General features: G+C 55.1%; 2 protein-coding genes across 2 annotated transcripts; one reads left to right on the top strand and one right to left on the bottom strand.

The window, feature by feature from the left end:
- Positions 1–4,488: 4,488 nt before the first annotated feature.
- WSCD2 (WSC domain containing 2) lies at positions 4,489–16,381 on the top strand (the record flags this gene model as incomplete). Its single annotated transcript, XM_080628781.1, has 8 exons — positions 4,489–4,876; positions 8,423–8,537; positions 9,037–9,221; positions 10,014–10,135; positions 11,025–11,199; positions 12,165–12,329; positions 13,420–13,620; positions 16,029–16,381. Exons 1-8 carry the CDS (start codon positions 4,498–4,500, stop codon positions 16,379–16,381), a joined length of 1,695 nt encoding a protein of 564 aa, XP_080484907.1. The 5' UTR covers positions 4,489–4,497.
- Positions 16,382–23,800: 7,419 nt separating this feature from the next.
- Positions 23,801–24,889, bottom strand: CMKLR1 (chemerin chemokine-like receptor 1; the record flags this gene model as incomplete). The annotated part of the gene is made up of 1 exon (XM_080628713.1): positions 23,801–24,889. One exon carries the CDS (start codon positions 24,887–24,889, stop codon positions 23,801–23,803), a length of 1,089 nt encoding a protein of 362 aa, XP_080484839.1.
- Between the last annotated feature and the right edge of the window lie 1,115 nt (positions 24,890–26,004).

Raw genomic sequence — 26,004 nt, 5'->3', positions numbered from 1 at the left:
ATATTTAAAAACCACTTTTTTGCCCATAAATGTGAAATCCAGGCACTTGATTCCAGCCTAAACCCTTGCATCGATTCCCAGCAAGGAGGAAGATTTACAAACCCTCCAGCACGCTTGGAAATCCTGCACGAAAACCCATCAGCAGATGGGCAGGTCCTGCTCTGGGTTTACAAATCAGGCCAATAAATGCCAAATAAGAGCTTTTTTTCCTTTGCATGTCGTGGTGGTTTGGCCTATGGAAGGGATTGAAAAGCTCCTCAAGGGGGGCCTGGGCAGGGATGGAGCAGCCACTGCTTGCTGCAACCCCCAAAAGCTGCTGAGTCAGCTGGTTTTGAGCACACCCCAGCCTTTCCTGCGCACCCCTCTCAGCACAGGGTGTGCTCAAACACATTTCTCAGCAAAATTAAGTCAGGGAGTGGCTGAATAAATCAGCTTTGCTTCCATTTAAAGGCAGGCGACTGCTCAGCATGCAGGGCTCGCCCTGGTCCCTGCGTGCTGGGTGCTCGAGGGGAGGCGCATCAGATGGTCCAGACATTCCCTGCTGTGATGGAAACCTCGATTCTCAATGTCCCAGTTTAGCTCAGCTTCGTTCCCAGCAGTGTTTAAACTCATCCCGATGCAGCTCATTTGCTGCTTCAGTTTTAAGGAGTGAGAAAGGGTGAAAATCCATTTGCATGGGGCTGAAGAAGGTGATGGCAGCTTTAGCTGGGAGCTCAGATTGCCCAGCTTCTGCTCAGGCAGCAATGCCAAGCTCCCACTGCAGGAGGATGGAAGCTGAAGGGGTCAAGCTACACCAGCACCAAGGCTGCCCAGTGTCCCTGGGTGTTCATACTGGTGCCACTGGTTGGTGCAGGAGCTGCTTTGCAATGGCAGCAGCCACCCTGCAGTACCGAGGGTGGGATGGGGGGCCATGGGGCTTTCTGTGGTCCCTCCACCAAAGTGGGTGGCTTTGGGTGACATCAGGTCTAAGGAGCACACAATACCCTGGATATTGTACAGCATGCACTGGGTCCTGCGCAGTATGTGCTGGATATTGCATGCCGTGCACTGGGTCCTGCACACTGCTGCATTTCCAGGTCACCCAAAGTGCTCAGCAGGGTATAGGACCATTCTCCCCCCGTGTGGGACCTAGGTTAGTGCCAGCAGGATGGAACAGGGGCCCCTGAGCATGTCACCCTGTTGTGGTCATTAGACTCCATCCCATTCCTCTCTATTTTAAAGCCCTATTCTTTCCCTGTCCCTCTGATAAGGAATGCTAATGATGCGATGAAATTGGATAGTTCGGTCGCCTTCTCCTTCTAATGGAACTCTTGTGTTCGTTAATTTGCTGTTTTTAATGGGCTGATTGTTCTCCTGTGCTGGGGGAGCCACGTGAGCCCTTCAGTGTGTTTTGCCGTGGTCAGATGTGAGGTGGTGCTTGAAGGCAGCTGAACCCTGGTGCTCAATAATTGCAGAGCAATTTGGAGACAAGACCCAGATGTATAATTTATCTGTGCTTCATTCAGCCTGGTCACAAGCGGTCACAGAGATGCTCGTGGAGTCCCCCTGGGACCTCTGCCCAGCTCCCCATGCACTGGGGAGGGAGAAAAACCTTACATTAATGAGGATTTCTGTGGCCTGCAGGGCAAGTAATTGCAGAGCCCTGATGAGCTCACCTGCCTCAGTACTGCTGCCTCTGCAGAGGGAGGTTGGGTGCAGAAGGATGCTCAGCATCCCGCTATTGGGATGTTTCAGCTCTTGGCAGGAGTGTGGCCATGGAGGTAGATGAGGATCAGCCCTCTCTATTCCCCAATCCCAGCTGGACCCGCTGCTGCTTGTGATGATGTGAAGTGCCCGGGAAAGCCCCATGCTTGGCTCTGCCGTGCTTTGGCTCTGGATGCCAAAGGGTTCCAGGGGAGCAGGGAGGGATGCCTGGAGCAGAGCCCCACTGCCAGCCTGGAGTGGGTAGTAACCAAGTGAGGGCTGGGGAATAAATCCCCTCCATGCCCTGGCTGTCCCAGCAAAAGGCAGTGGATGTGGCTCCTGCCTGCAGTGGTTTTCCTACAGCAGCCTTCGTACGCGGCCTCCCGCAGCAGCCCATGAAAGCCCAGTCTTACGACGCTGCCCACTGCACCGTGATTTAATGTCACCATTATTAATCACTGCTCTGGCTGATTAACGTCACCGTTAGCTTCGTTAAAGTGTGTCACTACTGTCTCCTGCCGTGCAGCAGGCATGGGGAGCTGCGGGAGGCAGAGCCTCATCACACAGAGGGGGGACCAGGATGGGGTGAGGATGGGGACCAACAGCATCTGCCCTGCTGCACCTTCCACCCCAAAGCTGCTGCACCAAGGGGGGATGGATCCGTTCTGAGGGATGGGGCTGGTGGGGTGCACGGAGCAGTGTTGTGGGATGCTGCTGCTGCTATTCCCCATTCCTGGATGGCCAACAGCAGAGTGAGCCCCCCTGCAATTAGCCTCCTAATATCCCAAGCCTCTGCCTATCTGGGGAGTGTTGATGCCGGCTCTATTTGCTGTTTGGAAGCTGTAGCCAGCAAGGGAGCTGTAAGCAGAGCACATTATCTCCTCCAGACAATTAGCAGAAGCATTAATGGAATATATGCAAATGTGCAGTAATTGACCTGCGACTCTGCAGTTCATGATGGAGAAGGATGAGCTCCAGATGGCTTAATGATAGTAATTTAAGCCCCTTCTTTATATGCTGCACTTCCTTGCCATAGTGTGGCAGGACCAGGCCCAGGCAAGGAGGAGGGTGGGTGGCAGCAGGGATGCTGGGGACCAGGGACAGCCCTGGGGATACCCCATTTACATCCCAAACCGCTTTATATCCATTGCCCATGTAAAGTCCCAGGAAGGGTAGGTTGAAGCACAGAACAGGATGGGAAGCTCTAAGTTCCCACGGAGCATCCCATTCCCTGCTGGCTGCTGGCCAGGGAGCACAGGAGAGCAGCCAAACACCAACAGCTCCATGGGATCATGGGGTTGGGGGATGTTCACCCATAGCAGAGGGGGCTGGACCTGTGCCCACCACAGAGGTGCCTGCAGATGCAAGAGCCTGAACAGCAGTCGGTCTCCTTGCTTGGCTGCTGCTCTGAGCTTACTCAGCCTTTACTGAGCCCAAGGGGTTGTTACCCCACAGTGATGTGCTCCATGCAGCCTGTCTTCAGCTCCACAGGAGGTCACCTGGCAGAGCCAGAGGTGCCTGGATACCCGCTCCGGGAGCTCGAATTAAAATATTTATGTATAATTCCTGCCATATGTTCCACCAATATTTTTTATTTAATCAACTGAAGACAGATGGCAGGAACATGGAGGCCATTAAATGAATGGCACTTTGTCTGCCCATTTATTTTCCTCTCCTTTCCTAAAATAAGATGAGTCCGTGACAGGCAGCACATTCCAGGCACGGCGCTGGCCCTGTCCCAGTGATGTGCCAGAGTGGCATCTCCTACTGTGAAGCCAACCTCACCATGTAACCTGGGGTGGTGTTGTCCTCCGTAGCTGGAGGGTTTGGAGGAGAAGAATCCACCCGAGGGAGAAGATCCTGGTCCATGGGAGAGCCGTGCTGGGGATGACATGGGGACAATGTGCTTCTGTGGGGGCTCCAGCCCTGTGTGTGTGCACAGCTCATCACAGAATCCCAGCCTGGTTTGGGTTGGAAGGGACCTTAAAGCTCCTCCAGCTCCAACCCCTGCCACGGGCAGGGACCCCTTCCACTGGAGCAGCTTGCTCCAAGCCTCTGTGTCCAACCTGGCCTTGAGCACTGCCAGGGATGGGGCAGCCACAGCTTCTCTGGGCACCCTGTGCCAGCGCCTCAGCACCCTCACAGGGAAGAGCTTCTGCCTAAGAGCTCAGCTCAGTCTCCCCTCTGGCAGGTTAAAGCCATTCCCCTTGGCCTGTCCCTACAGGCCCTTCCTCACCCCATGAAGGGACGGGCACTGTGATCCTGCGGTGCTTTCCTAAGTGTGCCTTTCCCTTTGCCTTGCAGGTGGAGATTTCTTGCCCTGGGAGTGAGATGAATGGGGCTTCCTTAGACAAAGGGTCCCAGTCAGCGTCTCAGGCCCCGAGACGCGTCCAGGGACTTTCCATTCTTTGTCTGAAAGGGCACCGGTGCCGTTTCCATTAGAGAGATGCTCGCGGGAGCCGGTGCTGCCGAGCGGAACGGGGAGCGAGCGAGGAGCTGCGGCACCTGATCGGCTTTCAAATCACCTTCAAACCCTCGATTCCCTTAACATGATCCCTCCATCAGCTGCGGCCCGGGGGCACAGCTGGGGGGCTTTACCTGGAGGAGAATAAACCTAGGACAACGCTGAAGAGGGGACTCGAAATCCACCCTCACTGCCTTCCCCAGCCCGTGTAGGGTTGGGCAATAACTCACTCTGCAACCAGCGCTTTTGGGGCAGTCAAGGAGCCAACTCCAACCCAAGGAGGGCAAAACCCTCCTTTGGAGCATCCCTGTGGCCGCAGAGCAGCTCCCCGCGGGAGGGATGAAGGCGCTATGGCCAAGTTCCTGGTAAAACTCCAGCGGTACTTTCGGCGGAAACCCGTGCGGTTCTTCACGCTGCTGGCTCTCTATTTGGCAGCCGGGAGCTTGGTTTTCCTGCATTCAGGCTTTGCCGGGGAGCCCACGGTGACAGGGAACCAGCGCGGTGCCGGGACCGGCGAGGGGCCGGGGCTGCCCTACCTGGGGGTGATGCAGCTCAGCCGCGGCTTCAAGGCGGCGGCGGTGACGGTGCCGGAGCGGGGACGGAGGCACGGACCCTGGTTCAAAAGCACCTCCAAGGAGCCGGTGGAGAGGATCAAAGGCGGAGACTACAGCAGTGCCCGGAGCCGCGCGATCAGGAGCAGGAGCGGCCGCGAGAAGGAGGAGGACAGAGGTAAGGGCTGGGGATGCGCTGTGAGGGGCTCACAGAGCCATAGAGCCATGGAATGGTTCGGGTTGGAAGGGACCTTAAAGCTCATCCAGTTCCAACCCCCTGCCATGGGCAGGGGCACCTTCCACTCGAGCAGGCTCCATCCAACCTGGTCTTGAGGTGCCTGCTCCCTCTTGGCCTCTCCCAGGGAAAGCCTCATGCACTGGGGCTGTGGTCTCCAGTTGGTTTGGTTCTGCACCCCTAGGAATGAATTTCTGAGCAGGTACCCCCCATAAATGTGCATGTATTTACTTACACACTGTATGCACGTGCTGCTCGAGCACTGAGATTTTCTTCCCACATCCCATGGACTGCCCTGCGCATCCCCTGGGCCGCAGCACCCCGCTTTGGAGACCACTGGTCCAGAGGATGTTCCCAGGAAGATCTTATTCTCTCCCCTTCCCCTCCTTCCTCCTTTCCCAAATGCCAATAATCCACCTTTGGTTTTCTTTCCCACTTGTGTCTCTGCCCATGGCAGGGGGGTTGGAACTGGATGATGTTAAGGTCCTCTCCAGCCCTATTCTATGATCAAGCTCTGAGGTGCACCTTGCTGGGACAGGCTCTTTTGGGGGTGCCAGTTGGGAAGACCCTGTCTTCATTCCATCCTTTGGCTGTGCCATAGGCCAAACTGAGGTTGAATTCAGTTGGCCCCAGTGACCACTAACACCAGATCTGGGGCCTCTTTGCATTGTGGGGTGCTCAGGCAGGGACTGGCTGTAATTGCCTGTGGGCAGCGATGGCTTCTTTGGCTTTTCAAGCCAGAAGATCCCTGCCTTGATCCCGGGTGCGCTGCTGCTGAGCGGGGCTGTTATTAATGAGCAAGGATGAGCGAACGTGGGAGTTCTCATTGATTTTTAAGATGACATTTATTTATCCTGAAGGCAGCAGAATTCAGGTGGCTCGGAGCTGCCCGTCAGGGCTTCTGCATCCCAGTGGGTGTTGAGCCCATCGCCTCCCTTACTGGCACCCATGAGCACCCAGTGCCAGCAGACCTCACCCAAACACACCCCGCATCCCCTCTGTGCTGGCTCAGGAAGGAACTGGGAACAGGAGCTGCTGGAAAGGTGTTGGGATGCTGCCAGGCTCTTCACTGCCTGTCTCTGCTCATTCCCCTCTCCTGAGCCCGAGAGGGGATGAAGTCTCTGGTGGGAGGATGCTATCTCACGGGGAGCCCTGGTGTCCCTTGCTCTGGAGCTTCCCCATGGGGCTTGGCACAGGCAATTTCCTGGGCATCCCAGGCTGAGAGCCGCAGTTCCCTGGACACTTGATGGAGCAGGGGCTGCATGGCTCACGGAGAGGGAGGAACCCCCCAGTCCTGTGGCAAACTGGGGGTTTCATGGGGGTCACCGTGCTGAGCCAGGCTTGGTCCCAGGGCACAGGGGGCTCATCCTCAACCTGCCCCATGGCAGGTCGGTGCTGATGCTCCCCCCAGGCAAGATGCGTGGTCCAGGCTTGGAAGCAGGAGGCAGACTGGTTTGTGGTGCTTAAGGGACTTTCTCATGCTAAAACAAGATGAAAGAGGGTTTCCTGCTGTGCCCCCATGCAGAGGGGTCCCTGGGAGCGTTTCTGAGGCTGCTTTGCTCCATTAATGCAAATTGATGTTTAGTGACTCCTCACCAGCTGGTTCCTGAGCCCGAGCTGTCAGTCACCATAAGAACCCCAAGCAGTGCTCCTGTCCTCAGCCATATGTGACATGTCCACCACGATTAACCTCCACCAGCACCACCACCTCTGTATGCCCAGCCACAGTGCGAGCTACAAGAGATGGGGAAGGGATGCTGGGCTCGGGCATCACTGGCTCATAGTTTGTCTGGGAATATCATCTTGTCCCTGCTGAATCCTGCTGGGAAGGCTCAGTGTGGGCAGTGGGTGATGGGAGCCAGCACAAACCTGGCAGCTGGAGGGGATGCGGTGCCACCATGTGAGCATCTCGTCAGCTCGCAGGCAGATGGTGCAGAGGAATTCCCTGAGGAATTCCTCTGAGCTCCATGCACCCGGCATGCCCATGGGGCTGGCAGAGCCTGTTGAGCCCTGCTCCCCTCCGAAGTGCCCACTGCTTCCCTGGGCAGTCATGCAGGAGCAGGCAGGTTTTAATGATGGTGGTAATTAAGCAGGGGCCGGATTAACAAGGCGGCTGTGGAGGCTTTGCCACGTGAAATCATTCCACAGGGAATACTGCTTCTAAAATCAGCTCTGGTTTAGTGTGATGTGCGGCTCTGGCTTCACAGGGTGATGTGCCTCCCTCCTCATCCTCCTCCTCCTGCCTGCACTGGTGGAGCCCCAGGGTCAGGCTAAGGCACAGTCAAGGGCAGCCCTATCTGCTTGGGAATGGCTTCAGCTCCTCCACATCCCCATGCAAAGGTGCATCTCCTGCCTCAGATCAGGGGTCATTTTGGATGGTGAACCCTGGGGAGCAAGCACCAGCCCCTGGCAATGCCCAGCATCGCTTCCTCTCTGCCACATCCATCTCTGGTCCTTTACTGGATGTCTCCTCTCGCTGCTCAGCATCCCGCTGCAAGCTGTGCCTAACCCAACCCAGCATCTCCCCCTCCTCACTCCTCCTTCACTTCTGTCCTCGTATCTCCCTAATTATTCCAGTTGCCTTCCCAATGAGTTGCGGCACGCATATGTCAAGAGCAGCAGGCTGAAGGTAATGCACATCAGTCACCAGCCCTGTGCAAGTGACTGGAGTGATCCCGCAGTGGTTCAATCTGTCAGGGCCGAGATGAGCTGACCTGCACAAACCTGCTCAGCGCTGCGGAAATGCCACGTTATGCTGAGAGTAATTGAGAGCAAGGAGTTGTGACTCTGTGGTGCTTAAAGTTCCTCTCAACCCTCCTCCTCCGCCTGCCCCCAGGCTGGCTTGGGGATGCTGGTTTGCAGTGCTGGTGGTGGGGAGCGTGTGTGGGGCACACCATCGATGGGGTGTACACATGGAGCTGGTTCAGGGACACCCCCCCCAAATGCAAAATGCAAGCAGGAGGTGAGAGGTATTACCCCATAGTGTGGTTTGGTATTGAAGTGGCACTGGAGAGATGCTCTACCGTTGGAGTTTGGTGTGTGATGGAGACATGGAGATAGAAGGAGAGACATGGGGTAGTCGCCATGCTTGCCTAGAGCCATCGCTTCACTCTTGAGCAGAGCAGGGCAGCCCTCACCTCTGCTCCTACCCTAACTGTGTTTCTCCATTCTGTGTTGCTGGCAGGGCAGAGTGAAGGGGATGGGTTATTTTACCATGTAACTCATCTCTTTTTGGAGCCACTTTGCTCAGTTTTGAAGCTGGTGGGAAGGAAGATGGACAAAGAGAAGCCTCCGTGCAAATCCACAGCATCCTTTCTATCCATAGTGGGTGTTTCTGGCCTTTACAGGGGCCCATTGTACCCAGAGCTCCTGTTTCTAAAGCAAACCAAGCTGTGCATCCCTATTAGGGAAGAATCAAAAGAGGAAGGTGGGGATTGGGGGCCCATCCCTGGCTGGCTCTTACCCCCCTCTCCTCTCCTCTGTCCCCAGCAAGATACATCGGCTGCTACGTGGACAACACTCGCCGGCGAACGCTGCGCGGCATGTCCTTCTTCGACTACAAGAAGATGACAGTCTTCCGTTGCCAGGACAACTGTGCCGAGCGGTAGGACCGGCACCACGGCTCCATCGATCCCCACACACATGGGCAGGGCACTGCCAGGGCTCCGGTTTGGTGCTGGGGCATCCTTGAGCACTTCCATCCACCAAAGCAGTGGTCCCCACCAAAACAACCTCTCCTGCTGGCACAGGGAGTCCATGAGCACTTGGGGAGCACACGGATTCCTTGCTGCAGGAGCTTTCTCCTTTCCCCAGTCTTAGATGCAGGATGTGCCCTTATCATGGTCTGTGCCAGCAGAATAGGATAGGACAGAACAGAATAGGATGGGATTAGAATAGGATGGGATAGAATAGGATAGAAAAGAGTATTTCCAGTAGGAATGGACCTGCAATGATCATCTAATCCAACAAAGCATCCTTGGGATTCAATGCTGTTTCCAGCTCAAAGTGTGAGCCTGCTGCAGCAGGGATGCTCCTGCAAAACCCCATGGAGCCAGGGGGATGCCTGGGGATGTGCTGAGCACCCCTCATCTCCCTCTTCCCAGGGGATACCTCTATGCAGGGCTGGAATTCGGTGCCGAGTGCTACTGTGGGCACAAGATCCAGGCATCCAACACCAGCGAGTCTGAGTGCAACATGGAATGCAAGGGGGAGAGGAGCAACACGTGCGGTGGGGTCAATCGCCTCTCCATCTATCGCCTGGAGCTGGCCCAGGAGTCTGCCCGGAGATGTAAGTTGGAGCCATGGATGCAGCTCCCAGCTCAGCCCTGGAATCTGTGCTGTGTGAGCCAGGCCATGGCTTGAGGGAGGTGGTTTGAAGGTGGTTTTCAGGGTGTTTGGGGGGGGTTTGGATGAAGACCGCTTCCCGGATGGACCATCATTGTGTTCAGTGGGTGCTGCCGGCAGAGCTGGCTGCGGGATGAAGGATGCGCGGGAGCGCCGGAGAGAGCTGGGGGTGCTCCCCATCAGAAGCACTCATTTGGCTCCCAATTAGGCAGCATTATAATTACCCACATCTGCTGCTTTTCTTCCCTCATTCCCAAGCAATGGGATGGAGTTCAGAGCTCCCACCACCAGGCACGTAGTGAAGTAGTAGAGGAGAGGGGTTGAGGGTGCCTGGGTAAATGCAGTGATGGGTGAGGATCCAGGATGGGACCCCTCAGGGCACCAATGCAGGGTGGATGAGGCCAGACCCAGCCCTGCTCTCCCTGTTGGCTCTGTCCCTCCTGCAGCCTGGGATCACCGAGGTGATAAAAATAGGGAGGAATGAATAAACCCGACTTTGCTGCCGGGGCTTTCTCTCTGGTTTTGCACTGTAAGCAGCCAGGCGAGCTTGTTAGCAAGTGTTGAGTCACAGCCAGTGGGTGATGAGAGCTGGAGGAAAGCAGCGCTGTGCTGATGGAGAGGATGTGCAGGATGATTGAGAGGATGGGGATGGGGACACTGGGGTGCGCAGGGTGGACCAGCCTCGTGGCTGGACCAGCATCGCTCTCAGTGATGCTGTGGTCCTTCTCCCTTGCAGATGGCAGTGCGATATTCCGGGGGTGCTTCCGCCAGCCAGACAATGTCTCCATAGCCCTGCCCGTCAGCCAGCTCATGCTGAACATGTCAGTGGACAAGTGCGTGGACTTCTGCACTGAGAAGGTACCAAGGGTGCAGGTCAAAAGCTCGATCATCTAAATTGTCATCCAAAAGGGCCACACTGGGTGGCTTTTAATCTGATTTAGTGCCATAATTACGTGTATGCAGATTACAGAGGATCAGATTGGTTGTCTGTGTCCCTGCCATGGGGAGGGACTGGACTGAAGGTCCCTGCAGGGGCAGCACCTGCTGCCTGCCCTGCCTGCTCCCCATGGCTCTGCCCCTCCGCAGGCAGGAGCATCATGGGGTCCTGCTCTGGTCCAGGGATGCTGCAGTGCACTTTGCTCCTGCGGTGCGATGCCATAAGCAGGGAGGGGAAAGGCTGCCGGTGTGTTTATTAATTAGAATTAACTAAATTATCAGGTGAAGGATGTTTGTGTCCTCCCTTTGCTGTCTGCCCAGCTGGGGAGTAAACCATCACACCAGTTAAACACAAGCGGCTGCTCCATCACTGGCTCCACTTTCCCATCACTGCTGGAAGAGCTCAGCACAGAGAGGTGTAAATAACCAGAGCCCCTCAATTAACCCAGCATTGCTGGTGGTAAATCACTTGTCAGCTGCCAAATGGGCTTGGAAACATCAGCAAGACTTCCATGGGGCTGTCTGATGGCTCTTAGTAACCTCAGTGTGAGTGGGAAACTCGTAGGTGATGTGCTTCCACTCTGCTGGGAGCACCAGTGCCTCGGGAAAGCTGGGGCTCAGGTGCTTTTGGGGGTCTGCAGTGAGCTGCTTGTGCAAGGATGCTGCAGTCATCTTGAAGGATGCCGCCACCAGTTGAAAGGATGCAGCAAACCACCCCGCGCTCTGGGGCAGCGCAGATGAGGGCAGAGGGAGAGTGTGCTGCAGGGGATGAGGATGCTTCTGGCTGCCCTCCCTCTGCCCATCCCTGCAGGAGTACCCGCTGTCAGCACTGGCCGGGACCTTGTGCCGCTGCGGCTTCCCCACCACGCTCTTCACGCTGCACGAGCGCGAGGACGAGCAGCTCTGCGCCCAGAGATGCGCCGGCGAGGAGTTCGAGAGCTGCGGCACCTCCGAGTACCTCCTCGTGTACCAGACCCAAGTGCAAGGTGAGGTGGTGCTGGGCTCACGCGCCCTGCAGGGATCACTGCGGCGTGGGTGCCAGCGCTGGTTTCCCACCCCCTTTCCCGGGAATGCCAACAGAAAGTGAGCGTGAGCATGCGGCATCCACTTGGCTTTCATTAAAAATTAGCATTTATTTTAATTTCCTGGGAAATCAATCCTCCCCTGAACAAACAGCTTTAATTACTGCCTGACTCAGCTGCAGGGTACAGCACTTTGCCATCTGCCTCCGGCAGCATCCCTCCTTGCCGGTGCTTGTTCATCCTTGTCGCTGGTGGGACCAGCATGCCGGAGCCTGGAGCTGGTGCTGAGCCCACTGGGGCTTTGCCGGACAAAGGGGACAAGCTCCATGGAAAAACATGGGGGGAAAAAAGCTGTGACCAGGCAGAAAGTCCTTGGGAAGCTGTGTAGAATGGGCTCCTATGGATAGGAATACATAGTTGTGTAGAATGGGCACTACCCTGCAGGCAGTGGGACCAGTAGGAACAGGGAAGCACAGAGCAAGGGGAAACCTGTTGCTGGGAGAGGAAAGGAGCAAGTGAGGACCCAGATTCAGGTGGTTTTCCTTCAGAGCAGCTCAGTCTCAACACAATCCCTGCTTTGGCATCCGAGGCCGTGCTGGAAACACTTGTGCATTCGTTGGTATAAAAAGCAGGAATATTGCTTGGCGAACGCAGCCGTGTTACTCACTCTTCCCTAATCATGCAGGCAGCAAGCAGCTGGTAATGGCAGAGCACCTCCTGCTCTCTTCTTTAGGACTTCTTGGGGTCTTCGGGAGTGTCCTATGTGCTTTAGGCAGGGCGCCTTTCCCTATAGCTTCCACCTCCTCCCATCCTGCCCCAGCATCTTCCCAGGAGGCAGGAGCCGTAAGGAAGGGGGATATCTCTGTGGGATAAGCACGTTGCTTATCCGTGATGTTAATCCACCCCTGACGTGCCTGTTCCCGCTGCAGACAACCGCTGCATGGACAGGAGGTTTCTCCCGACCCGTGCCAAGCAGTTGGTGGCCCTGGCCAGCTTCCCTGGCGCCGGCAACACTTGGGCACGGCACCTCATCGAGCTGGCCACCGGCTTCTACACCGGCAGCTACTACTTCGATGGGTCTCTCTACAACAAAGGTGAGGGGGATGTTGCTGCTGGGGGTGCACTGGTCCCACTTGAGCTGGGAGAAGGGCCTGGTGTCATCCCTTGGGCCCATCTGGAGCCGGGTACCACTGGTGCTGCTCCATGGGATGGTTTGGGCTGTGTGTGTCCTGGTTCAAAGGGTATCGGGGGGACCTGACACCATGTGTGCACTGACCATAACCTCCCTGTGATGCCCACTAACCTTGGCAGGGGCCAGTTTGGGGTTCCTCCATGATGCTGGTGGTTTGTAACCCACCGTGGGGTTGGAATTTTCTAGAAGAGGGACTGGGTTGACCCTGATGCAGGCAAATGTAGCAATTCTTACTTTTTTTACCCCAAGAAAAGGATGATGGGACCAAGCATCAAGGATGAGTTTAAAGCCAAAAACAAAGCTCAAGGCAGGCATGAAGCTTTTCCAGGCAGAAGCCAGCTCCTCCTAATAACCCACCATACTGCGAGGGGGAGGGAAAACACCAGTTCCCCATTTTATAGCCATTTACAATAGTTTTATTGTACCTGTTGAAGGTTTCTTCTGCTTTTCCTTCCCCTTTTGCAGCTCTAAGAGGAAATCCTCCTTGGCAGTGATCTGTACCTGGGGTGCCCACGTAGCTGGTGGGGTCTGTACCCAGGATATCCCCAAAGCCCTGTTGGTCTAACACCATAGGCAGCACATCTCTAGTTGCTGTAATGCAGCTACTTCCACCTTATCTCCCCCTTGGCTCTGCCAACACACCATTCCCAGGTAGTCTGGGAGGTTATGCTTTGCCAGGAGTACAAAGGGGATGGGAATGATGCTGAGCTCAGCCCTGATACTCCATCTGGGGACACAGGGGATGTGGTCCCCTCTCTGGGCCCCCCCATAGCAGCACCACAGCCCTGTGCTCATCTGCAGCCCCATGAGCATGCCCTTTCCCTTTAAACGTGGGCAAATAAACACCTTCTGTTTGGGAGAGGGATGCAAATTCTACCTGAAGCCCCACCTGCTTTTATCCAGCTGTATTACTGGAATTCCTCCATCATTCCCTTTCCCCAGTTTTTGTCCACATCAGCACTGGCCACGTCTCACTCGCTCTGTCCCGGCAGGGTTCAAGGGCGAGAGGGACCACTGGCGAAGCGGGAGGACGATCTGCATCAAAACCCATGAGAGTGGCCAGAAGGAGATTGAATCCTTCGACTCGGCCATCCTGCTCATCCGGAACCCCTACAAGGCGCTGATGGCCGAGTTCAACCGCAAATACGGGGGGCACATCGGCTTCGCTGCCCATGCCCACTGGAAGGGCAAAGGTAGGGCTTGGCTCTCATGGGAACCTTTTTGGGGTGCCCCTGTTATAGGATCATGGAATCCCAGAGTGGTTTGGGTTGAAGGGGCCTTAAAGCTTTGGGCAACCCATTCCAGCGCCTCAGCACCCTCACAGGGAAGAGCTTCTGCCTAAGAGCTCAGCTCAGTCTCCCCTCTGGCAGGTTCAAGCCATTCCCCTTGGCCTGTCCCTACAGGCCCCTGGCCAAAGCCCCTCTGCAGGTTTCCTGCAGCCCCTTTAGGCACTGGAGCTGCTCTCAGGTCTCCCCTTCAGGAGCCTTCTCTTCTCCAGGCTGCCCCAGCCCAGCTCTCTCAGCCTGGCTCCAGAGCAGAGCTGCTCCAGCCCTCGCAGCATCCCTGTGGCCTCCTCTGGACCCGCTCCAGCAGCTCCACGTCCTTCTTATGTTGGGGGCCCCATGTCCATGCACAACCTCGGCATTGCCTGGCACGGCTGAGGCGGGATGCGATGGGATGGGATGGGGAATTGGAGATGCTTGGCTGGTCAGTGCTGTGTTAGCTCACACGAACAGCAGCAGGGAGATGGCATTGCCCAGGGACATGAGTCTATGACAGCATCCTGGTACCAGTGGGGAGGGAACCCAAGGACCCAAACTGGCCCTTCTTTGGAGCAGCTCTTCAAGGCCAGTCCTTGGCTGGGCAGGTTAGAAGAGGTTAGAAGCAGAACAGGATCCATGGCCAGCCCGTCCCTATGGACAAGGGGGTTGTCGGGGTGTTATTTCTGTGCACCAGCTGCTCCGGAGGCGCTACCTTTCCCATGCACAGGCATACGGTGGAGGCTTGTTAATTACAGCAATTTACAAATTGCTGTTGTGGAATTGGCTTCATTGGAAAGAGTTAAAATATTTAGCTTGATTGAACATCTGCTACCCTTAATTCCGAGTTTATTTAAGGGGAGCTTTTGCTGTTGTTGCTGCTATGTGCCTGGATTTCGTTATCGGCGTGTGCTTGCAGTGCCGGAGATGACCCAGTTCCACTCTGCCCATCATCCCATCCCTTAAAACCAGGGAAGGGACGTGCCCCACTGCTTCCTCAGTGGATTTTCTCCCATGGCAAGTCCCTGGGTTGGCATTGCCCCTGTTGTGGTGGGTTACGAGCCTTTAGCTGGATTTTATCCCCATCTGCTGCATCCCAAAGCACAGCTGCAGATTGCAGAGGGGGAATCCAGCAGGATCCGTCCCTGGAGCCCCAGCATCCCAGGAACCTTCCTGAGCTTCCAATCCCCCCCTTGCCTGCTCCATGCCTCATACCCCTGAGGGAAGGGGTGGGCCAGGCAGAGGGGCCCCTTCCCTTCACCCTGCATGATCCAATTTGGATATGCATCAAAATACATGACCAGATTCTTTCCAGAGGCTGTACAGTGTAATTAGCTGATGGGTTAATTGTCAGGTTAATTTGCCATTGGAACAGCTTGCCCGGGAAGATGGAGCTTTTCCATTGCTTGAGGGTTTTCCTGGCCTGGGAGGGATGCTGAGAGCTTTGGTTTGGTAACAAGAAGGCATCAAAGACAGACCCCATTTCACTGGCTTTATGTGGGGCTCAGCCCATGGAGGACCCTGAGCATGGAACTGGGTGTCCCTGGGGACCCTCAGCACCCACCCTGCCCTCCTGCCAGCGTGGGAAGTGAACACTCAATGGGGCCAGTTCCTTCGTGTCAGGTTTGCAATTAGTGCCGGGGTGTGATGTTAAATACATCATCCAGAGGGCAACAAGAGGTTAAAGGTGGGTAATGAAGACAGGGCATGGGGCTGCCGTCCCCATCCGGCCCTGCAGACAGCCCCTTGCTCCCTGGAACCCCAATCTCCAAACCATTTCCTTCTCCCAGGAGCTAATTTGGGATGAATTTAGGGAAAAATCCTTGTTCTCTCCTCATCCTCACCCCCAGCTGCTGGTACTGGGCTTGGGGGGGGGGAGGATTTTCCTTCCCCCCCATTCCCAGCTCCATGTAGAGCCCAGGGGCACCGTGAAGCCCTGTTTGGTTCCGTGACATTAACTTTGCGCTATCCCTGGAGCGTTTCCAAAGCAAAGTTTTATGTGCTGTGATTACACAAGGTGAATTGTCCCGTGTGTGTTTAATGAAACAGATACTGTGTTTAATGCGTCTGCGGGGAATTAGATACAGTCAGGCCATTAATCAGGCATCACTTGTGTGGGGAGGACAAGAGGAAGAGGCAGATACCCAGGGCTTTTACGAACCACGAGATAAATGCGAACGGCGCTTCCATGGAGAGTTGTGGTTTGTTATTGATGTTTCGTTATCCCTTTTACCACCTGGTTTCTATGGGAGCATCAATTAGTGAGGAGGATAACTGGAAGATACCAGCCCTGGGATGCGGGAGGCCATGGGGGACCCCCGCTATTAACCCTGTCCTTCCAGAATGGCCGGAGTTCGTGGCGAATTACGCACCGTGGTGGGCAACCCACACCCTGGACTGGCTGCGCTACGGCAAGAAGGTGCTGGTGGTGCACTTTGAGGACCTGAAGCGGGACCTGTTTGTGCAGCTGCAGCGGATGGTGGGGCTGTTGGGCATCGCTGCCTGCGAGGACCGGCTGCTCTGCGTCGAGGGGCAGAAGGATGGCAACTTCAAGCGCTCCGGCTTGAGGAAGCTGGAGTACGACCCTTACACCCCCGAGATGAGGAAGGTGATCAGTGGCTACATCCGGACGGTGGACACGGCTCTGAAGCTCCGCAATCTCTCGGGGGTCCCGGATGATTACTACCCGAGATGATGCTGACAGCGGCGGGGGGACCCGACCCTGCGTGGCAAGGAAAGGCTCGGTCTTCCCGGCCTCTGCCTATTCCACCCAGTGGGTGGCTTCTCTTTTAATGCTCCATTTGCTGCTATAGCTGTCGATCAACTCCCTGCATGAGCGACGAATGCTCCCAAACCATCGCTGAGCTTGCTTGGCCGACGCCGATGTGGACCCAAGGGGATGCGGGTGCTTTCCCTGCTGCAGCATTCCCACTCCATCCCGCTCCTGTTTCAGCTGCTGCAGCCCTCCTTGGCAATGCAACGGGTGATTTGTCCCCTTGGCCTGGCTGGTGGGGATGCTGCATTGCTCGGGCCCTGCCTGATGCATCCGATGGCAGTGGGCATCCCCCAACTCCCCTCGCTCATTGGCCAGCCCTGGAAGGATGCAGCTCATCCCTGCATGGAGCCCATTGGAAGGAGAGACCAGGGGTTTGGCACCATGTGGGTGATGCTCCATGGATTTGGTCAGAGGTTATGGAAATGGGGAAGGCTGTGCTGGGGAGGTGGCTGTGTCCTAACTGCACAGCCCCTTGGCTCCATGGGCACCACCGAGATGGGGAATCCCTGGGATGAGGTTGGTGTTCCAGACAGTGCTGCTGCTCCAGCCCCAGTGTCCAGAGGGGGGCCGTGACCCTCCACTTGTGGGGTGGCAGCCACCCCTGTGCATGTGGGCGATGCTCGAGAGGGAGACGTTGGCCCCGGGCAGAAGAGCTTATGGGACCCACAAGTCCTCATTTCAGAAGCTCACAAGCCAGAAGCAGTTTGGGGGGCTCCAAGTGGGGTCCGTGCTGCAGCTCAGCTGCTTCAAACCCTGCACATCCTGGGGCTGAGCTTTTAGGCGTCCGTCCAGCCAAACCCCATCCCAAAACGGGTCCCTGCTGCCGAGCAGGAGAAACCAAAGGATCCCCATGGGCATCGGGAAGATGCCGTGTGCCAGGCTGGCTTTGTGCAGTGCTGCATGTGGTCCCCAGCCATGTCCCTTCCCTGTGCCACCCTCCCAGCCCTGGCTTTGCCCCCGTCTCCTTCCAGCCTGCAAGTCCCCTTTGGATGTAGGTGCAAAAGCCATATATTGTACGCAGCCTTTTCTAGAGTTAGGTATTGACCAATTGGCTTTTAACTCTTGATCTTGATAGAAATCCATGCACAGGTCGAAATCCCAGAGCCACCCCCAGTCCATGTCCCAGGAGAGAGGAAAACTCCATGAAGAAAAAGGAGGATTTAAATAAGATATATTTTTCTAATGCACGAGTGGGGCAGCGAGGGCAGGGCCGGGGCGCTCCCGACCCCATCCCTTTGCATGGAGGTGGGAGAATGTGTTTGTAGGGAGCATCTGCCCTGTTTTTAACTCTTCCCTTGACAAACGGCTGGAGGTTTCCCAGGAGAGGCAGGGAGCCCCATCCCGCCGGTGGGAATCGAGCCCTGGGGCTGCCTACCTCGGTCAGAACTAATCCTCAGGTCAATCCAGCTATTAAAGGAGAGTTCTTGTTGCTATTCCGCCTTCCTGTGTGTTTGTGGGGCCGCCCCGACGCCCCCCATCCATCCCCAGAGCCCTGGGATGCAGGAGCAGCTCCTCTCCCCCTGCCTTTCATCACATTGATGCTCTCTCTGCATGCGAACCGCTGACAACGCAACCAAAGCAGCTCCTGCTTGGGAGTTTTATTACCTTTATAGTGGCCTTAAAGACAGGTTTATTGGGGTGCGTGGTGGGAGCGGGGAGATTTACTGCTGGCTTTACTCCCATTGCCTCCCATCCTTCCTCAGCTCCGGAGCAAGAGCAGGCTCAGTGCTGTTAATTCCTTTTCTCTTGGCTGATCCTTTCCTATGTGGAGCTGGAGAAATCCCTGGGGTTTTTATAGCCCTGGGTTTGCAGCAATCAAGACGCATGCTGGGCGTGATTTGTTCCGATGGCATCAGCTGAGGAAGGGGCAGTGTTCCCTTCTGCCCCTGCAGTAATTAAACCCCAAAAGCCAATTAATCTCTAACATCCCTAATCTCTGCCGGTTAATCTCTCTGGCTTCTCTATAGACCCCCTTCAGATGCTCAGGCTATAGCTTTGGAGGGGGAGATGTGTTGGGGGGTGCACCCAGCACAGAGACCCCCACATCTGCACAGCCCAAGGGCATCACCTCCACAAACCCCTCCAGCGCAGAGAGCAAAAGGGCCGAGGCAGCTCCCTGAGCACCAGCACCATCACCTTACCTCTCGTGTTTATCCCCCGCACTGTGGCTTTAAGGCTCCCTGAACCTTAATGCCTTTATTTGACCGCAACTCTTTATTCTGGTTTTAATTTGCAATGACACGGAGGGATTGGGAGTCATTCCCTCCCTATAAGTGTGTGCTGCACATCTGGCTGCGCACGCAGACACATGCACCCCACATGAGGAGGGTCCGTGTGTTTGCCTCCATCCCTGCTAATGCAGTGGCTGCTGCAAGCAGGAGCTGAAGGCTGATGGTTTATCTTCTATTTACTTATTAAATTCCAGGCTGTATTTTTGCCACATGGGACTGGCACGCAGTAATAAAACTGCTATCCCCACCGCCCCACCCCGGGAAGAGAAGCCAACCATCCTTTCTGCATCATTTTCACTTGCAAAGCTCTTGACATTTAATAGCCTGCCTCTGTAATGCCATTAGCCTGGCTCATCGGAAGCACTGCCATGTGCAGGCAGGGCAGGCAGCGCTCAGTGTTTCCATGATGGGTTCTAAAAGCAGCGCATCTTAAGGCTTGTCTCAGCCCCAGTGAGCCCTGAGCATCCTTGGGTGGGAGCAGGAAGCTCACACGGCCTCAGCGTGGGGCTGGGGGGTGACCCTGATCCCTCTTCCCATCTTCCTGCACTCAAACCCATCTATTTTCTGCAGTGTCTCATCCCCAGGAATGTTTTCCTGCCTCCCTGGTCCTGCATCGGCAGAGGCTGCTGCATCCAGCATCCAGCATCCAGCATCCTCCCTCCTGGGCTGGATGGGTTTCCCTGCGTTGCTGTAGCAACAGCATCTGCACCAAAATTCCCTGCTTTTGCCCCAATTCTATGTGGGTTTTGTGCTCAGCAGGCCCTGGAGGAGATGATGCTGGAGGAGATGATGCTGAAGAGCAGCTCAGGCTGGCAAAAGGCAGTGAATGCCCCTTTGGGCTGGATTCAATGATCAGATGATGCTGGGGCTGAGGTCAGAGGGATGGGGCTCCTCTTCCTCCCAAATTAACCCCTACACGACGTTCATGCTGCTGTTTAAATGAGAAGGAGCTAACCCACCTCAGCAGCACAATGGGAGAAGCTGCGCCAGCACTTCCACGAAGGCTCTATAATGGAGGAGAGATGCGAGTTATAAATCTGAGCAGCAGCAATTTTCCTGCCTGACAACGGAGGCATGTTTATTTATCAGCTTTACTATTTTCCATCAAATTTACAGTTGACAATCTGCCTGAATGGAATGGAGATAATTTAACCACGGCTCCAACCCGCCTGGCACCCAGGAAAGGGAAAGAGCAACGTGTTTATTCCTTTTCTTCCTAATTCCAACCCCAAATAAAGGCAGTGATTTATTGGGGAAGGGAAGCAGAGCTTTATTTCAGGGCTGGGACAGCTAATTGAAGAAGAGCAGTCATTAAGGACAGTAATGTGTTCCACAGAGATGGCTTTGGTGTATTTGGGAGTCATTTCCCAACTGCTTATGTGGAATGAGACCCCTGGAAGTGGTGGGGAATTACAGGGAGGCAGAAGTGGGGACGGGGTTCTAGGGATGGGGATGGGGGTCCTGGGATGGAATTTGGAGCTCGAGATGGGGGTGTTTGGCATGGGGTCAGTGTCCCAGCTCCGAAACCTCCTCTTCTTTCCCCTCCATCCCTGCCCTACCCTCCGATCATGACCCCTTAACCACAGGTCTCATGCAGGCGGCTCCGCATCCCACTCACCTCTTGAGCCTTAGCTGCTAAACCCAGTTACCCATTGCCCCAGCTCCTGCCCCAAAAGGAGCTGCAGACCCCCCCCAGTTGCTGCTGTGCTGGCACGGAGCAGGGCTGGTTTGTGCCACCCGGCCCTGGAGCCACAGCCCCAGCTGAGCCCCTTCCCTGGATGCTAATTACAGCTTTTGCCCATCACCCTCGAGTCATTGACCTCCCGCCAGCATTAATCAAGAGGCCGGCATTAATTCATAGCTAAGGACATCACCCAGCTGAGTGTATCCGTGCCTGCAAGACCAGGGGGATGGAGAATCAGCGGGACACCTCCAAGGACTCGTCATTTAATACACTGGACCTTCCCCTCGCCATAGGGGACTGCAGGCGTCATTCCCTCCCCTAAAGGAACAAAATAGCTGGCACTGATGAATCTTCACCATCCCCATGAGATACCGGGGCTGTGGCAGCGGCTCTGGCAGTATTTAGGGAACATCAAAGGAATTGAGGCAATATTGAGCTGCATTTCTTTGCCTCTCTGCCAAAGGGAAAGACAAACCTGGCTGAGGAGGCCCATGTGCACTGCGAGGTTCTGCTGGAGTTGGGTGATGAGTATTTCTGCCCTGTTTCTGCTTTGTATCCCTGCATTTTTAATGCTCCCTGTTTGATCTGTTCTGCCTGCCTTGATGGGTGACACGGGAACAGGAATCACTGACATCCCCCGGGGGGGCTCGCTCCGTGCTTGGCAGGTTACAAGGTTCAGCACCCAAACTTGGGGGGGTTCCCCCTTCTCTTCCCCATCCTCATCCCTCATGCCCGGATGGGGCGAATCAGCAGTGGGAGGGATGGAGCAGCAACGTGCTGCTTGTACCAGGGTGTTTGGATGCATATTGGGGTGAGGGTGAAGGATTTGACCCCCTCCTGCTGCCCCATTCCCCCAGGAACTGCCTCAAGTACAGAGCGGGTCTATGGGGGGGTTATGGATTGCAGGAGGTGATGGGGAGATGCAGGCAGGTCCCAAGCACAGATACTTCCCCCCCCCCCGAGAGCCGTTTGACCTCTTTAGGGACAACTTAAAGGGGGAAACCCACAAGGAGCATCTTTAGATCTCCCATAGGAGAGGCTTAGAGCATCACGCTCCCATCTCAGCCATAAAGCCTCAGTCCGCATCCGTGTGCCCCTCTCCTCCTGCCTGCCTTCCTGCAATCCCAAAGTCAGCGCCGGGAATCAGGAATATACGCTAGGAAGCGAATGCTTACTGAAAAGCCCTGGGATCCTTCCTGCTCCATGCAACGAGCCTGAGAGCATACGGGTGTATTTGTATGTAAAACAGGGGTTTTATTAAATAGGCAAACAGCTACAAAGGCAAACTCAAATATTAGGTCTCCCAAGCTGTCAGCGTAATGATGATTTAACCCAAGGTTATACACCGAGCCATCACTCTCTTGTTTGAAAGCTGTTTGCAGCAGTGATAGATGGGCTTGCAATTCCAGCCATGGAAATCAGTGAGGAGCATCCCCAATCTGGCACAGGCTGGGAGCATCCCAAACCAGGACCAAAGGGCAATAGAATGACACTGCATCCTCGAGGGACATGGACTGCCCAGGGAGGAGAACCTCTTTCCACCACCAAAGCCTTCCTCCCCTGCAGCCTCCTTGGTCACAGCATCTTCCAAGGGTATGGATCGGGCACAGGTTTTGTGAGGAAAACTGCATGGATGGTGCCTGCAGGCAGCTCAGCACTGTGGTGTAGCCCAGGGATGGGGCATTGCTCCCTGGGGAAGCAGCAACACTGCTCATCCTGATAGTTCCCAGCCCTAGGAGACATGGAGATGGCTGCAGTTGGGTGCCCTGCAGCCACCCCATGTTATAGAGAGCAGCACCCAACAGGCAGCATCACCAATCTGCCATTCATTTCCCTTATAATCCCCATCCCCTGCTGTATTCCCTTCCTGGGCTCAGGCTGGACACCCTTTATTTTCAGGATAAACCCCTCCACCCCTCCTGCATCCCACTTTTCATCATCCTCCATCACTGAGGACAAACACATCCGAGCACACACCATCAGCAGCACCAAACCTGCAGCCAAACACAGTGGATCCATCACATCCCTGTCCCAGGGATGCTGCAGTCTAATGGGAGAGGAGCAACAGCCTCATGTGGTGCAGGTGCTCCCCTCTCCCCATCACATTGATGCTAACGAGGTGCTGCAGATCAAGGTAGATGCATGAGGCAGTGCAGGGGGCAGATGGGATGCCTGATGATCTGCCTCAAATCCAGCTCCTGCCGCAGCATCCGCTATTATCCACGGCATTCCCGCAGCTCAGGGCTGCAGCTCAATTACTGGGGCTTTGTGATTGGGTTTATATCAGTGTCTGGCATGAGCCGCTGCTGGGAGCCTGGAAATAGCTCCATGCCTTTTGCTTCTTCACTTCATTTTCTATTTCCAAATAGCTTTCACAAAGCTGTTTTCTGCAGCTTTTGAATAAGCCATCAATAAATAGCTCAGCATTTGCGACCAGCTCTCAACTGCCCCCGTGCCAGCCCCTGCACAAAGCATCGCTTGGGCTGGGACACTCAGGAACCCCCTGTGCCAAACCTGGCTCCAGGGATGGGCTCTGCTCCTGCACCCAACACAGGGGGAGGACTCGGTCATTCCTTGCCTTCCTGGGAATGAGAGGCTGTGGGTGACACAGAGAAACCAGCACATCAATAAGCGTGACACCGGCGTCATGGTCAAGAAGGCCAAATGGTGCAGGACCTCCCAACTTAACTGTGCATGAAATTGGATGGAGACAGTGGCTCGGTCCGTCCCTCACCGCAGAGATTTGTGTGCAGCAGCAGAGATGGGCTCACTGCCTGGTCGGGAAGGACAAACTCATCCCATAGGACTGATCACACCAGGGAGCAGCCATCAGTGGAGCCAGGCCCGGGGTCTGGATCACTTAGAAGACATGCAGGATTTCCTGGTTGGGATATTCAAATCCCTCCTATGAAGGCACTTCCCAGGGTCTCTCTGGGTACAAAGTGCTCACAAGACAGCTAAAACCACTGTGATAGTACCAATATACTTTAGGGCTTTAACATAAGTAGCTATATGTATACATAGGACATAGGAAGCATCACATTTTGCCATAATAAGTATCATCCATGGTGGATTGCCACCCAGCCACCACATCCTCTGCCCAGTCTCCCATTAGGAATGTCTCTGGAAGTGGCAGGAATGCCTTTGCCAGGCCAGGCAATGCATAGATTAGACAGGAATGCCCCGAAATGTTCTCTTAAGTAGTTTGACGCGATGATCTTTGCAATTGCCATGGAAGATGAAGGGCAGCTGTATCTTCCCCATGTACATAAAGTGGCAGTTCCAACCCCTGCCAGCCCCCGGGCAGCAAGAGTAAAGAATACAGTACAGGACAGCGCTGGACCATGCTTGTCCCAAACAAGGGGCCATTGCAAGAGTGGCCACCATCACAGTGATGAGCATGGGCAACAGCAGAGGTTGAGTTTAGAGGACTGTTGTCTCCTTCTCAGTCATTGAGGACATCTTGGAGAAGCTCCTGTGCACGATGCTGGAGTGTCCCGTCTCCTCGCTGAGGGCATTCACCAGCCTGGAAAGGATGGTGACCTTAAACTTCTTGAAGTCCTGGCCCATGAAGACGTAGAGGACGGGATTCATGCAGCTATTGGAGGCAGCGAGCGCTGTGGTTATGGGGATGCTGATCTCGAACACGGAGCGCGGGACCATGTCGGGCTCCGTTTCCAGGAGGTTCAGGAGGTGGTAGGGACTCCAGCAAAGGAAGAAGGTGACTATAATGGTGACAATGATCTTGAAGGGCTTTTTGGACTTGGCGAGGCGGTTGCGGCGCAAGTTGAAGACGATGGCGATGTAGCAGAACGTGATGATGGTTATGGGGAGGATGTACCCAGCGAGGAACCTGGTGATGTTCACTGTTCGGTGCCTCATCAGGGCCAGGGCTTGGTAAGACTTATTCCTGGAGAGGGAGAAGTTGCTGAAACAGATCACGGAGTTACGGGCTTGTGCAGTGTCTCGGAAGACAAGGGATGGGCAGCTCATAATGATGCCGATGGTCCAGATAATCAAGCAAACTAAATAGGCTAAGTTGGTCGATCGATGGTTTTGAGACCAGACAGGAAAAACCACTGACACGTAGCGATCGAAGCTGATGGTGGTGAGCAGAAGGACACTGGTGTACATGTTGAGGATGAGGAGGAAGGAGTTCAGCTTGCACATGACTGTCCCGAAGATCCAGTTGTACCTCATGGCAGTGTAAGCAATGTTTATGGGCAGGAAGATGTTGAAGAGGAAGTCGGCAACGGCCAGGTTGAGGAACCAGATGGCATTGACCGACTTCTTCATCTTCAGAGTTATGATGGCGATGACAAGGCCGTTCCCCAGGATGCCCAACACGCAGGACATGCTGTAGATGATGACAGAGAGGATCCTTGCAATGTCCTTTGGGTCGTGGGATGGGTCTGTCCACACACTGCTGGTCGTCTCCTCATAGGTGTAATCTGGGTAATCACTGTAGTTATCAACATCATCCAAGTAGTTGGACAGATTGGAAAGCGCCATTATCTGAACACAAATCACAGCCTGCTCAGTCCTGGTGATGGTGATGCTCCTCTGTGTTTCTGCTGAGCAAACACATGGTGTTAATCACAGCAAGCACAGCCACAGGAGGGACACCAGCCCCCCAACCTGCACGAGGGGCAATGGAGATGGGGAATGGAACACACATGTATAGGGAATCCCATGGGAACCCTGTCGCTGGCCATGGCAGAAGATGCTCCTGTGGCTCTTCACTGCGTTCCCACCTCCCAACCAAGAGCCATCAGCGCCCTGAGCTGCAGGACGTGATTCAGCCCCTTGTGTCCTCCAGGATGTGGCTGCAGCCTCATCCTGCAGAAAACGCCTCTTCCCCGCCTACTTCCAGGGTTAAAACGAGGATGCTCCTGATTAACAGCCCATTAACAGCTCTGAGCCCTTCAATCTGCAAAGCATTATGGCTCTGCTCTTCCTTTCTCCTGAGCACCCCAGACTGGACTGAAAACCCAGCAGGCAGCTCACCACTGGCCCCACTGATGCCACTGTGGAATTGGTGTCACATCCGCTCACCTCTCCTCTCCAGTGCAGCAGATTCCTGGTGGGATCCAGGGATAGGCAGCACCTCAGTGTCCCACAGCACGCAGGCAGCTCCCTCCACGCAGGTTTAGGGACAGAGCTGTAACATTAAAGCTGAGATTAAATAAAAGGCCATTCGCCCTCGGATGTGGGGTTAGGGAGGAAACGGACTTTGCCACGCTGTGATTTAACCCTGTGCAGCCTCCTTGGGATAACCCAGCACAGCAGTCCTGAACCGTGCACTCAGCACCAACATCCAGTGCAAACCAGCATCAGGAGGCACATGCAAAGAACCCTACAATCAAGCCCATGGTAATGTTATAACAAATAATGAAAGCCATAAATAGGAGTGAGGTGCCTGGGCTCTCCCACCGTTATTTCCCTGATTAAATCAGTGCCCAGCCTGCTTTAAAATGTTAATTGCAACACCCAGCAGTGTCGTTTGCCATGGTCTGGATCCGGCCTCCACCAGGCACTTAGAGCCCTGCGTTAAATGGGTTCAACCCCTCCCCTGTGAACAGTGACAGCGGGTTAATGCCAAGAGCCGCCGAAGCCAAACAGCCAAG

Source organism: Psittacula echo (genome assembly GCF_963264785.1).
Source record: "Psittacula echo genome assembly, chromosome: 13".
Classification (NCBI taxonomy): Eukaryota; Metazoa; Chordata; class Aves; order Psittaciformes; family Psittacidae; genus Psittacula; species Psittacula echo.
Note: the sequence above shows the minus strand (reverse complement) of the source record. Positions and strands in the feature narration are given on the sequence as shown.